The 15,091-nt window shown below is 40.0% G+C and overlaps 1 protein-coding gene and 1 long non-coding RNA gene across 2 annotated transcripts in view; one reads left to right on the forward strand and one right to left on the reverse strand.

The window, feature by feature from the left end:
* Nucleotides 1-7,789, forward strand: part of LOC116982522 — a 22,475-nt gene extending 14,686 nt beyond the window's left edge. Inside the window, exon 3 of the long non-coding RNA XR_004414483.1 lies at nucleotides 7,779-7,789. This is a non-coding gene — a long non-coding RNA (uncharacterized LOC116982522). The remainder of the gene's footprint in view (nucleotides 1-7,778) is intronic.
* The window catches only part of mphosph6 (M-phase phosphoprotein 6), a 33,151-nt gene continuing 18,575 nt past the window's right edge, over nucleotides 516-15,091 (reverse strand). Inside the window, exons 3-5 of the mRNA XM_033035773.1 lie at nucleotides 7,069-7,159; nucleotides 4,334-4,431; nucleotides 516-1,481 (exon numbers count right to left, since the gene is read on the reverse strand). Coding sequence (XP_032891664.1) covers nucleotides 1,349-1,481; nucleotides 4,334-4,431; nucleotides 7,069-7,159 — 322 coding nt within the window. The 3' untranslated portion in view covers nucleotides 516-1,348. The remainder of the gene's footprint in view (nucleotides 1,482-4,333; nucleotides 4,432-7,068; nucleotides 7,160-15,091) is intronic.

Raw genomic sequence — 15,091 nt, forward strand, 5'->3', positions numbered from 1 at the left:
CACCTGTTTCTGACTGCAAGGGACCCACATTAGTTTTAACTAATCTTTTTCTCTTCACATATCTATAAAAGCTTTTGCAGTCAGTTTTTATGTTCCCTGCCAGTTTTCTGTCATAATCTATTTTCCCTTTCCTAATTAAGCCCTTTGTCCTACTCTGCTGGACTCTGAATTTCTCCCAGTCCTCTGGTAGGCTGCTTTTTCTGGCTAATTTGTATGCTTACTAATCAAGTACCTGTCAATCTCTGCTTTAAAAATACCGAAAGGCAGCCTCCACAGCTGTCTATGGCAATGAATTCCACAGATTCACCACCCTCTGGCTAAAGAAATTCCTCCTCATCTCCTTTCTAAAGGTACATCCTATTATTCTGAGGAGGTACTTTTGTAGTTAAATGTTGAAGTTCCAACCTACTCAGCAATAATATATCTTTTAACTTAGATATATAAATTTACCATTAAAGATCAATAAAATCTATAATAAACATCTACTACTTTTTATATATAGAGGCATTCAAAAATTCAGGATTTTTAAATGTACTTTAATTTTTCAAAACAAGCTGAAGGTTAACATGATGTTCAAATATGTTGTATTATACATTGCCTGTTAAATAATGTAATGGTTCTGCTGTTACAAAGCAGCTGACCTTCCAATTTGCCGTGAAAGAATGATTTCAGTGGTTCTGAGCAATGTTCCTGGTGGAAGGGAAAAATCACACAACCACCCCATTGATAGAGAGGGACAGTCTAACTAGCAGCATGTACAAATCTAATCTCAGGATTTATTTGGAAACCTGCTCGGCTACAGAGACTTCAAATCCTCACATTCTTGATTCAGCTTCCTAATGCGTATTTTCATTTCATAGAAGGGATAAGAAACCTGAACATTCTCATCACAGGATATTTATATTTTTAGTAATTTAAGTTATTATCAGTAGAAAAGTCCATCGGAAGGGAAGACTATTTCATTTCCTGTGAGAAATATAAAATCGTATATATTATGTTTGGATCTTTATATACTGTCATATATATACTTGGATATTTCTGTCCCAAGGTAGTTTTCCCTTAAAGTCAACACTGAGCATAATTGAACTGATCACTTGAGCAGATGCTGTAACATACCACGGGTATGCAAGGGAAAACAGCCAGTATCCTTTCAATACAAGGAAACAGCAAAATAATTTCCCTTCACAAATTACTCAGTGCAACAACCTGCAACACTTACCAACTCTAAACTTCGATGCAAACAAAGCATACATTTCCTTAATTAACAATAAACAGCCAGCTGCTGCAGTTTCAGACAGGAAGTCTATCTTCTTGTTTATGAAAATATTTAAAGCCACACTTGTGTCATTTATTCTTGAGGCTTCATGAATGTCTTCTTGACTTTGCCACCTCTCTTGCTACCTTCTGTTTCTTCTTGAAGAGTTGATCGATCTCGCTTCTTGGTAAACTTCCTTTTTATGGATCCCACTAAGGTCTCGTATCTGAAAAAGACAAGATTTGATAACTCTTCACTGAATGCAGTATTAACACAGCACAAGTTCTAAATTACAATTTTATGCCGTACTCTATATCTAACACCAGAGAATAAATCACAACAAATGTTTTAACCACCTGTGCATGTACAAGGAACGTTTGAGTTATTTATACCATAATTCATAAATCAGAATGGTACCAGCGTTGCAAAGTCTAGGATGCAAACTGATATGGCAATTGGGGAGTATTCATTGACCTTGATAACGAAGGAGAGAATTTGAAGGAACATGGAAATCTGTCCAAACAGCAGAGATTGAGCAGGAATTGGGTATTAGGATCAAGATCAAAGGATATCATATGTGCCTTTAAATAGGTAGCGAAAGAAACAGTGTTGAAGACATTAGAGAAAGTAGCAAAATTATTGATTTTAAGATACAACAATGCCGAGGATTGATGAAGAATGGCGGTATAAGGGCGGTAGTGCCCTGCAATTACAAGAGTGTATTTTCATGAGGAGAGTGATGATAACAGCATTGTGAATTATGCTACAGGGAGCAAAACCCAAAATGTTTGAAGAATTCATTGGGTCAGCCAGAATCTATGGAGGGAATGGATAGGTGATGTTTCAGGTCTTTCTTTCTTCAGACTTTGTCCATTCTCTCCACTGAGACTGCATAAAGTTTTGTCTTTTGGGGTCATCGAGAAAATTACCAGTGCGGCAGAGTGTGGCTATAAATTTGGCCAAGGTGTTGACAATCAGTCTGTACCACAGATAAGCACCAGACTTGGAAGAAGTAGGTTTGCATGATAGAAAAGAGAGAGGGTGACAGTGCTCAACAGAGAAAAATATAAGTAGGATGGGCTCCAAAATAAACCTAAAGCCAAAAGGAGCAGGCAAATATAGAGGAAAATTCAAATCAAAGGCAAACCACATTGTATTATAATTATAAACACATGTTAGAGAGGAGATTATATGATAGACTACAAAGTTAAATTTTGTGATGAGGTACAGATATAATTATACAGGTCCTCCTCAACTTCCAAATAACCAAGCAATGTATAGCCCGTACATACAAATGAGCATTTGGGAGAAGGGCAAGATGGATGAGCCGGCTGCGGTGGGACTGCAAGTATCTTCTACCGTGTGGGAACTCAGTTTGTGACCGAATTTCCGACTTGCAAACAGTTCTCAGGAATAGAACGCTGCCCTAAACTGGGAAGGACCTGTGTCTAGGTCTATTGTCATGGAGGGAGTGAATCTATGAGGTGGCCAAGAAACAAACAATCAGTGGATGCTTTGTTGGAAATCATCCGTGGAAGAGAATTGAGAAAGGTTGGACATGATCATGAACAAGCCAAGGTACATTGTAGCATCTGCTTCCAGTGGCATCCATCCATATATTTACCGTAGCAAAGAGCTTTCGGAGTGAAATTAAAGGATGGACAACAACAAAGCCCAGGGTACCAATCAAAGTCAGGATCAGAAGCTTGAAGAGTTTGTGGGTTCTCAAACAATTCAAATGTGAAGAATTCCTGGAGATTATACAAACGATGAGTGAAGTTGGTAACCGCAAGAAACAAAAAACAATCATTCAGTAAAGATACATATCTCAGCAAAATGCAACCTGTTTGAGAATTGGACTTCCCTGTGTCTCACAACTCCACCCCTCCCACTCCTCTGGCTCATCTTTCACTCTGGTTTGGGTGGGAAGGGATGAGCGAACCAAAATGTTACGAAGAGAGTGATCTTTGTGGAAGGTGAAGATGGGTGGAGCTAGAAAGATGTAACTTCCCAGAAGGGTTTCCCCCCTTCTGTTATAGATGGATCTTTCACTCACATATCCTCTGTGCCCCGTAGTTCTGCTCTTGCTCTCCTTCCCCAGACACAAGGATATAGTTCCCCTGGTCCTCACCTTTCATCCCAGCAGCCTCTGCATTCAACATATCATCCTCCAACATTTCCGTCACCTCCAACATGATACCACCACCATAGACCTGTCCTCTACCTCCTGCCTTGCCTCATCCAAGGACCCCAAGTTTGCATACTCTATTGTATGCAAACAGCACCTCATATTCTGCCTGAGTAGCTGATAGCCCAACAGTAGGAACATCGGATTCTCCAATTTTAGGTAATCTCCTATCTACCACATCCCCCATTTTTCCTCCTCCCTCCTCATCTCCTCCCGAGCCCCACCTGGACTCCCACCTACTTCTCACCCCCCATTCACTCCTGCTACTTTCCTCCTTCAAATTTTGCAGGTCCTTAACCTAGATTCACACTTGATTTTATTTCTGGCCTTTGTTCCAACTATCTGGCTATCAAAATTAAACACCTCGTCTATGTCCACGTATTACCTGCCACACTTTGTTCTGCATCTTCCCTCTTTTAGCTTTCTTCACCCCTTTTCAATCAGTCTGAAGAAGGGTCTTGACCTATGATGTTCTCCAGAGATGCTGCCCGAGCTGCTTAGTTACTCCAGCACATTGAGCTCAATTGCTTTGGATGACATTTTTGTTTAATATCAAAATAATGGCACCAATAAATCTATGAATCCATTTTTTCCTTGAAAGCTAGAATAATTTATTCTATTTAAAATTCAGTGACTCTCTAATTCTTTACTGCCTAAACTTCAGCATTATTTTCATGGTTTATGATTTTTACAACAGGAGAAATAAAAACATTTGCGAATGATGTACTGCAACACCTCAAAATTAGGTGTAATCTGAACATCCATTATTTGTCTTGAAATACGCATTTAATCTGAAACTGAAGTTGTTAAATACATTCTGTATTCCAGGTTTGATTGATGAATTCAACCGAATGTGTTGAATTGTAAGTTTAAGAAATATATTAGCTTACCTCTTCGCCATTTCTTCATCTGAAACGTCTACTTCCATATTAATTTGATCTTCAGGCTCTTCATTTTCACTCTGAGAATACATCCGTGCTACTAGTTTCTGTAATAAAAGTAATTCTTCTGCATTATTTGAACATCCAACATTTTGCTGAATGCAATTATATATTTGGTTGTCTCGAACAAATAGCTCATAAATTTTTGTTGTGGTGTTCTTTCTTAATTTAAAACAAGTAAAGGATGGCAGAGCTGTTGAGATGTAATTCACTGGTATTTGCAAAACATTAAAATTAATAGGATGATTTTAGTTCTTAGGCTTCTGCAGCACTGACAATCTCTATCAATAATCAAGACTGCAAAGACTGATATTGATTCCTTTACATCTCACTGGTTTACTCGGCTTCTTCAGATGACTAATAGCGAACCATACTGTGAGATTGAACTTGTGTACCCCAGTGTAGGCACTTTGAAGGATATTAATGAGCCGGGATTCTTTTATTTCAATAAAGAGCAACTAGTTCATAAATTACCAGATATATTGACCTCAATTTCAACTCCATAAGTAGCGATAGTGTAAATTTAATGAATGAATTTGATTTTCTGAGTACTGCAAAAACTATATAATCTGAATTTTATTTCAGACCAAGCTAGACCAACAAAAAATGGTTTCATCTCATCGCAGTATGCCTTCTGTTCATGGTGGGTACTGTACATATTTTGCCGCTGCAATCTTATTCAAATTCCAATTTAAAAAACAATACAATAAAGGGAATTGAATTGAATTGAATACTTTATTGTCACACGTGACAAGTCAGTGAAATCCTTTCCTTGCATACCCAAGGTATGCAAATAGTTATCACAAAAAGTTACAAAGTATGCTTAGTTACAAACATCTAATGCAAAATGTTTTCATAACTGATAAAAGCCTTCTTTAAAATTACTCTCTGCAATTACTGCAGCCTCTGCCAGCCTTGTCCCTCTTTCATTCTCGTCTTTTCTGCTTCACCTCTTGTACTACCAGTTGCAAATCTTGTTATCTCCAAGGTGCTGTTTGTTGACTGGCTCCAATTCTCCCCACCATGCATATTTTTTTCTCTTGTCTCTAAACTCCACTAAACTCACTTGGTGCTGTTCATTTGTGCTCCTTTAAAGGCCTGTCCCGCTTTCGCGACCTCTGACGAGTTTGCCTCGACTCATACTCGCAGCATGGTTGTCACAACGTTGTAGGTAGGTCGTAGGTAGGTCGTGATGCTAGTCGTAGGTACTCGTGGCATTAAGTAGGTCGGGCCATTTTTCAAGCCTGATGAAAAATGTCCACGAGTAAAAAAGGTCGTGAAAGTCGGACAGGCCCTTTATGTTTGTTGACTGGCTCCAATTCTCCCCACCATGCATATTTTTGTGTCTTGTCTCTAAACTCCACTAAACTCACTTGGTGCTGTTCATTTGTGATCCTTTACCTTTCATCGGTGCCTGTTTAAATTCAGTCTCTTCCCAAAATCACTCCAGTGGTAGCAACATTGGAGACTTATTCTTAAGCTCACTTATGGTATCTAAGGAATCATGAAATTTGACAGCACCGGAGGAGGCTTAATCCATCATGTCAACGCTGGCTTTCTGAATGCTTTTTCACATCAATGCACTCCTTTTGACATACCCAATTCCTTTTCAATTTCAGTTTTCAAATGCTTCTCCTACATTTCTTCAAAATATTTTCATGGAATCACCCGACTATTATTTTGGTGATACATTATGTGTTATAATGTTCTTGTGAAAATTAAAAAAAACTGTGAACTTAAGATCTCCATTCTTTGCAGTGCCAGTACTTTGGGTATAAATTTAAAATTACTTCACTGAACAGCAAAATTTGAGTAACAATGAATTAATTTTTTACAGGCATTCAACTAATAGCATGATCCTTAATAAATGTATAATTCATGGCATGACCCTTAACACCATTGGTATTCAGAGGGATCTTAAGATCCTAGACCATAACTTCCTGAAAGTGGCAACACAAGTAATTAGAGCAGTAAAGAATGCATATGGTCTGCTTGCCTTCATTGGTCAAGGCAATGAGTATAAAAGTCAGGAAGTCATGATGCATTAATCTTGGTTTAACCACATTTGGAGGACTGTGTGCAGTTCTGGTTGCCCCATTACAGGGTGCAGAAGAGGTTTACCAGAATGATGCCTGGATTAGGGGGTTTAATCTACAGCAAGGGGTTAGGCAGGCTTGGATTGATTTCCCTGGAACGCCAGAGTTGTGGGAAGATCGGATAGCAATATATACAACAATGAGAGGCACAGATAGGGTAGACAGTCACAAACCTTTTACCCGGGATGAAAATATCAAATATTAGAAGGCATAGCTTTAAAATGAGGGGGGCAAAGTTTAAAGGAGATGTACGGAGTTTTTTTTAACATAGAGGGTGGTGAGAGCCTGCAACGAGCTGCTGGAGGCGTTGGTTGAGGCAGCTACAATAGTGGTATTTTAGAGACTTTTGAATAGGCAATTGGATGTGCAGGGAATGGATTATGGGCAGTGAGATAAAATGTAGCCTTGGCACCAAATTTGGCACAAGACTCTGCGGTCCTTAGTTCTATGTTCGATATAAGCATACTGACATCCAGCAACACCTCCTATAATATGTTTAATTTAATTGTATGATGTTCAGACTATTTGTTGGTGTATAAAAGCGCACTAAAGTCATTCAGCATTCTGAACTCAAAATACAAACCATACCTCAATCTCTGGATTAAAACCTTTAAAAGACATTCGGCCAAACAGCAAGTCTTCACAAGGCACAAAACTTTTTTCTTCAATAACATGATTTCTAAAACAAATAAATATGTTGGCAGCATTAAAAATAAAGAGAATCCAGTGAAAGAAAATTGCAAGTAACCATTCATATTCCTCTGTAATCAATATACTACATTTATTTGAAGATGGGTCCCGACCCAAAACATCACCTATCTATGTTCTCCAGAGATGCTGCCTAACCCATTAAGTTACTCCAGCACAGCGTATCCCGTTTTTGTAAACCAGCATCAGCAGTTCCTTGTTTTTCTATTGAACTTTTTTCATTAGGTCTGCATGCATTGATCTTTAAGCAAGGTCCACCATGAAGTGTGTGTGTTGTGTGTATATATCCTCCACTTCTACTTCTGCATACTGTGGCATAAAAGTACAGAAGGTCCTGGATGCGAGATGAGGCAACAGCTGACGCTCTGATTTGCCACTGGACCAGATACTGAGCTGGGAGGATGGATACTCTTTGTATCAGTAACCCTGACCTAACCCCACAACCCCCACTCAGCATGTTACCACATGTATGTGAATGGGAATCACTAACCTTCATGGATATGGTGCTGTGTAAATGTGTGTGTTAACTAAAAATATATATTGTTTCGCTATTTAAATATCTTCCAACTGTTTAAACATGCTTCCTGGAGCAATCATGGAGACATTTAGAAATAGTGAAAAAGACTGTATGGTCATCACGAGCCATCATAAGGTAACTGAGCATCTGTTGCCAATGCATGGAATGGCTGTGGCACTGATATGTCCGAACATTGAGAGTTGCAAGGGTGCTGGGATCCTGCAGGAAGAGGACATGGGCTCAGTCAAGTACAATCTGGCCCACTGCTGTTGTGCCAAAATCTGACGAGATTTCAACACACCTCCCATCTCAATTAGTCTGAAGAAGGGTTTCGGCCCGAAACGTCGCCTATTTCCTTCGCTCCATAGATGCTGCTGCACCCGCTGAGTTTCCCCAGCAATTGTGTGTACCTCCCATCTCAATTATACATCTTTAGCTGACAAAGTAAATGTCAACACAAACTTGTGTCATAAATCACTTGAATGATTTTCCCTTTCTGTCCCAAATAATAATAATGTAAAAAGGAAACAAGAAAGTACCGAGGCATTAATTACTGTAAAACTGGACAGTCAAAAGAGCCAATTGAGAAACAAGAACTGCAGATACAAAAAAGACACAAAGGGCTGAAGTAATTCAGCAGGTCAAGCAGCATCAAGAGGGACAGTGGCTTTGACAATGAGTGAGGCAGGTATGAGGATCTTGAAGGGACTACTGGAGGAAAATGAACCTTGTACTTTCCTTAAAGATTGAGATTGTAGGATGAGAAACTGAGATTGCAGGGTGAGAAGCAAGCTGATAACAGCACTATGGTACAAAGAAGAATGAGAAAGAATTTGGCGGTCGGATACACGACAGTATAGTGAGGGATATAGTGAGTACAGTAGTTCTATACAGTTGCACATGCGGCTCTCAAAGGTTGTGTGCCTATTTAGTGCCAGGTCTAACGACTTCTCCTTGGGGCTGGTGATGTCCTAAGAATAGAAGGGAAAAGGCCTAGTTCTCATGGTTCACATGGGAACCAATGTCATGGGCAAAAGTTTCTGCTGAAGATATATGAATACAGAATCACAAAGATAATCTCAGGATTATTAACTAGACAATACGATCAGAGAGCCAAATGTGGAGTGAAATGAGTTGAGGTCGGCAGGTGGTAGAGTTGCTGCCTTACAGCACCAGAGGTCCAGGTGCGATCCTGACTACAGGTACTATCTGTAAGGAGTTTGTATGTTCTCCCTGTGACCGCATGGGTTTTCTCCAAGTGCTCCGGTTTCCTCCCACATTCCAAAGACGTCCAGGTTTGTAGGTGCTAGTAATAGTGCTAACGTATGGGATGATCGCTGGTCATCACGGACTCGGTGGGCTGAAGGGCCCATTACCACACTGTATCTCTAAAGTTTCAAGTAAAGTCTAAAGAGTTTCATATCATTGTACCTATACTGGGGAAGAGGGTGTTGTTCCACTTGGATCAGCTTGGGACCGAAGCCGAGAACAAACAACTAGGTCTATAGACCGATCTTGAAACAAAATAGTATTCGAGTAGCGGTTGTGATAAGGGAAGGCTCAGCGAGGAGCGATTTGAAAAAGTTGGAGAAGGAATAAGCCAAAAGTCCAGAGTAGTGAAATGGTAACTACTCTGCACTTTGCAGGAAAGGATAACATGTACAAACATAAGTGTATACATGATTAGAATCAGAGCAGGGGAAATGGTGAAAAGACAGTTTGAATACCCACTTTATGAATGCATTCAGCATTCCTGACACAATTACTGAATAAGTAGGATAAACTGAAATAAATTCATCTAATAGCAATTACAGACACATAGTTTTGAAATGTCTAAGAATGAGGTCTGAATAATCCAGAGCACTTGATTTTTAGAAAAAAAGAAGCAAAATGAAAAAGCAAAAAGGGCAGTCCTGATATTATTGCTCAGAAAATCAAATGAGTCAGTTTTGATGGAGCAAATAAACAGTAACAGGCAGGAAACATTGGTGAACATTGTATGTAAATCTCCAATACAGATCATACCATTTATCAGGGAATTTCAGGTAAAACAAGGGTAATGCAGCAATTACATGGGACTTTAATCTCCATGTAGCAAAACAAATTAGCAGTAATGGTACAAAGGATAAATCCATGGAGTGCATAAAATTTGATTTTCTAGGTCTGTATGCTGAGGAACCAATGAAGGAACAGACTATTATAAATCTCATGTTTCGGCTGGAATACTGCCACAAGCAAGATTTTTGCTGTATCTACACCTTGCCGTACATGTGCAGATGATAATAAACTCGATTTAATTCACAATCTGGTAATTAAGGTGCTTTTGGAGAACAGTGATAAAATTTCAAATAATTATTTCAAGTGATTCCGTTCATTTTCAACAGGATTCTTAAATTGGACTCAAGCAACTACAACATGTAAATTAGTTACAGTAAATAGAAATAGACAATAGGTGCAGGAGTAGGCGATTCGGCCCTTCCGCTATTCAATGTGATCATGGCTGATCATCCACAATCAGTACCCCGCTCCTGCCTTCTCCCCATATTCCCTGACTCCGCTATCTTTAAGAGCCCAATCTAGCTCTCTCTTGAAAGTATCGAGAGAGCCGCCCTCCACCGCCTTCTGAGGCAGAGAATTCCACAGACTCACAACTTTTTGTGTGAAAAGGTGTTTCCTCATCTCCGTTCTTAATGGCTTACCCCTTATTCTTAAACTGTGGCCCCTGGTTCTGGACTCCCCCAACATCGGGAACATGTTTCCTGGTCTAGCGTGTCCAAACCCTTAATAATCTTATAAGTTTCATTAAGATCCCCCTCATCCTTCTAAATTCCAGAATATACAAGCCCAGCCGCTCCATTCTCTCAGCATATGACAGTCCCACCATCCCGGGAATTAACCTTGTGAACCTACGCTGCACTGTTAGTCGATGCCGATTTTCAGAACGCACCTTTCCAATCAGCACTCCCGGCAAAGATAGATCAATACGTAGACCAGACCTGTTTCACTACCCCACCAATTGGATACCAAATCTGGACAATGGGCCACTCCTCGCCCTCGAAGCGCGTCAGGCTATCGTCTGCCAACTATGACCAAGTTTTGGGCCACTCCTCGCCCTGTTTTATGGGCCCCTAACCCAAAGGAGTGCTAACCACCCCCGTTCTTGCTAGACTCTGTTCTAACGATCTCGATTGGACCCTTTCCCAAGCCCGCGAATGATCGATCCGCTCCGACTATCGAAGTGCTGAAAATCAATGTGAAAACTGCACAGTGGGCCCGATTTCTGCACTCGCGATCGAAACAGCTCCACACCCTTGATCACAAACTTGTGTTTGGGGGTCCGTTTGGATCCCAGACGAGCCCCCAATGTAAATAGCTCATTCTAAGCTTCCCCCCAGTCTAGTTTCAGTCAATAATCACTGACTCAAGCACTTGCGCAACTAATCTTTATTTTCACAAAACACAATTACAGTTCTCACCACTATACCTAACCACCGTGGGTTTGATCCTCGTATCTGCCTGGTCAAGCCCTCTCAGCCTCGTTCCAGCAGAGACACTCCAGAAGGTCACACAGTCCCAAGCGTTCTCCCAGAAGATCGATACAGGACCTCGTGGGAGCGGCCTTTTATAGGTCCCCGAACTTTGAGGGGCCGAACCACATGGGGGTGGTCTCATTACAGTCCAATAACCAATAACGATTAACCCAGTACATGATAGACATTTCCCCAACCCAATAATACAGTGACTAATACAATGTATTCAAACGGAGTTTCTGAAAGGAAGCAAACATCGCAACATGTGCCTTGATATTCAAGAAACCCAGACAAGTCTCAATACTTAATCCAATCAACATCTAGCAAAGTAAAGCTTTGCAACATTATTTCCAATGTATATGTCTGGTTTGCATCATCCAACCCATTCCATGCAATTTGCACCTAATTGTCAGGATCTGCAGATGTCCCATTCTCTTCCTGCAGCTCTTATCTGGGCTCTAGACAAATTGGCACCATTCTGCAGCTTGTCCTATTTCTGCAGAAGGCACATTTAAATTGACCAAATGGCCTAGCAGCCCAGAAGCCTTTACTCAATGTTAGTGTCCTGGCCTCTCCAATTTGGCCAGAATTAACAAAGCGACCTAATCACTGAGTATATTCAAGGCATAAATGGTTAGATTTTGGAAGATGAAGGTATACGGGGTTAATACAGGTAATTGACATTGATCTAAATGGTCAGTTATTCTCTTAATCAAGGCTGAATGGTCTACTCTTGCTTCTGTTTCTAAAGTTTACACATAATTGGATTATTCATTAATCTTGCATTGTTCAACGCCAAGGAGATATCAACTGCCTTACATTTCATTGCTTTGTAAATTACACATTACAAAACATAATTTTATAAGGCATTTGCATTTCTTTTTGGCATGCCTAATGTACAGCATTGCAATAGCATTTGTTTATACATTGGCTCTGAAAATGAATTTGTGATTTACGGAATTTATAAATCGGTATTAGAAGTTTTCAAACATATACAATGCACCGAAAAGTATGATATTACTCTTCACGGTTAAAATTATTCAGTGACAGTCTTTTGCATAATAATCAACAGGCTATATAAAACAGAACAGACAGGATCATAGTACAGAATGTGCTTTCGTAATGTGTTTTTTTTAGAAAGATCAGTGGTGGGAACGTTACTGAAGGGGAATCTGAGAGACAGGATCTTTTGGAACAGCAAGAACTAATTTTTAAAATAAACTTTTGGAAGTTAGAAAGACAGAGTCATCTTGGTAGAGAATTTCAAACAGCACATTTATAGAACTGAATGACTTGACATGAGCATGAACTGGAAATTAAACAGTATATGCTTTGGACATATAGTGCAGAAACAGAACCATCGGCCCACCGAGACCGTGCTGACCAGCGATCATGCCGTTCACTAGCACTATCCTATACAGTAGGGACAATTTACAATTTTACAGAAGCCAATTAACCTACAAACCTGTATGTCCTTGGAGCGTGGAAGAAAACCGGAACACACGGAGAAAACCCACGAGATCATAGCGAGAACAAACAAACTGTACTGAGAGCACACATAAATCAGGATCGAATCTAGGACTGTGGCGCTGTAAGGCAGCAACTCTACCTCTGTGCCACTGAATTATAATTTCTGCTGCAGGAGATCAGAAACATGTAAAGTCCAATAAAGCAAGAAATAATGGAATTCCAGTGTTTACATTTTCATTCAGCATCATTAAATCACACAGTATGGGAACAGGCCCACTAAGACCATGCTGACCATTAAGCACCCATTTTACACTTTCCCTTCACATAGCCATTTTTTTTCTCCTCACATCACCATCAACATTCATCCAAATTCCACAACTTATGAAAACCTGGAGGAGCAATCTACGGTGGCCAATTAATCTGCCATCCAGCACTTCTTTAAGATTGTAAATCAAGTGGACACATACAGAATGCATATTCCACACAAACATTTATACAAAAGATTGTTATTCCACAATTAAAGTGTGGGTTGATAAAGGTTGTTAGAAAATCTCAGGTAACCTATTTCATCCGGGCCATTGAAATCACATTTCATACAGAGTCAATTCTTAAAGATGATGGCAAAGGATGAAAACTGTACTCAGCGGCACAGTGGTGCAGCGGTAGAGCGGCTGCCTTACAGTGCAAGAAACCCAGGTTCAATCCCGACTATGGGTGCTGCCTGTACGGAATTTATACGTTCTCCCTGTGACCTTGTGGGTTTCCTCCCACACTCACAAAGGTTTATGCAGGTTTATCGGTTAATAGGCTTCTGTAAATTGTACTTGGTGTGTGGGATAGTGTTAGTGTACGGGGTGAACGCTGGTCAATGTGGATCGGTGGGCCTGTTTCCACACTGTATAAAGTCTAAAGCTTTGAAATAGTAGATGCATTTCAATGGGTGCATTAATGGATGAGGAGAAATGTAACACAAAATGATGGAAATAATCAGCAGATCAGAACCATCTGTAGAATGAGACACATTTCATGAATGAGACCTTTCCAGGATATTAGATTCTTTTGACTGTCATTAAATGGAGAAATTTAAGTTTGTTTCTAATTATTATTCTGCACTGAGATCAAGTCTGTTACGAGATCCATTGCTTAGGATCACATTGCATGCGATCATGAAATTGACTGAATGTTGGACACAGATTTCTGTAGGCAGTACAATTTAAGGAGATACCATGGTTCCTCTTGACTAATGAATTAAATGACTTCTGTGAAGACCAAAAAAATGCTATGTACAGTGTTTCATGTTGGGGAAAGGCTATTTGGGAGGACACACACAATGCCTTTGCTAGTGGTAAACAGTAGGAGACCCCTCTGCAATAACCACAATTAGATGTTGCCATTCCTGAAGAATGGTCTCAACCCGAAACATCACCCATTCCTTCTCTCCAGAGATGCTGCACTATCCCGCTGAGTGATTCCAGTTTCTTGTGTCTATCTTTGCCTTTCTGGAAGATGGTCGCCATTATGGAATCTCTGAGACCCTCTGGCATGTTCTCCTCTAGCCAGACCTGGAATTTGAGATTTGGAATTTGTGCCTAAAGTTTCTCTCTGCCAAATTTTAAAATGGCAGTTGGAATGCAATCTGTTCCCAAGGCACTGTTGTTTTTCAGTTGGCAAATGGCCTGCCAGCTTCTTGTTGAGAATGGTTGCAAATGGATAGCTTGTTGTGGAATGACGTCAAAGGTGCTCAGATCAAGGGTAGAATCACAGTGAAGGGGTTCTTCAAAGTGTTCTTTTCAGTGAACACCTACTGCCTTAAGAAGCTTAGGAGAAAGCAAAAATGGAAATATTTCAACATGTATACCAATATGTGCAGTCTACCACAGAGTCCTTCTGCCAAATGAAATATCAGCTAAGAATTAAGCTCTTCATGTAGACTGTATGCTACTAATTCAGCATAAATGAGGCTGATCAGAGTAATTGACTGAAATGAAGTCAGAGGCCAATATCTTTTCATATTGGCAACACTGCAGAATTTAAGCAAGTACTGCAGAAAGAGTATGTATTTTTTTTTCTTTTGTTCAATTTTCATTATTGGCAAGGCCAGCATTTATTGCTTACCGCTAACTGTCTTTGAGAGTCTTAGGAATATTCAGCATAAAAATGGTCTGTTACAACCTATCTTGTCCTTGCTGACCATACCAATCTATTATCAAACCATTTGCCTGTATCCTTTTTCTCCCTGCCTATCTAAATACCTTTCCAAACGTTTATTTTTAAAACACAAGACGGATTTAAGCCAGCAGTGATGAAAGAACAACAAAATATTTCTAATTCAGAACAATTAAGTGACTAGCTGGGTACATACAACTTGTGGCGTTCCTCGCATCTG

The sequence above is a fragment of the Amblyraja radiata genome, chromosome 17 (assembly GCF_010909765.2).
Source record: "Amblyraja radiata isolate CabotCenter1 chromosome 17, sAmbRad1.1.pri, whole genome shotgun sequence".
Taxonomy (NCBI): Eukaryota; Metazoa; Chordata; class Chondrichthyes; order Rajiformes; family Rajidae; genus Amblyraja; species Amblyraja radiata.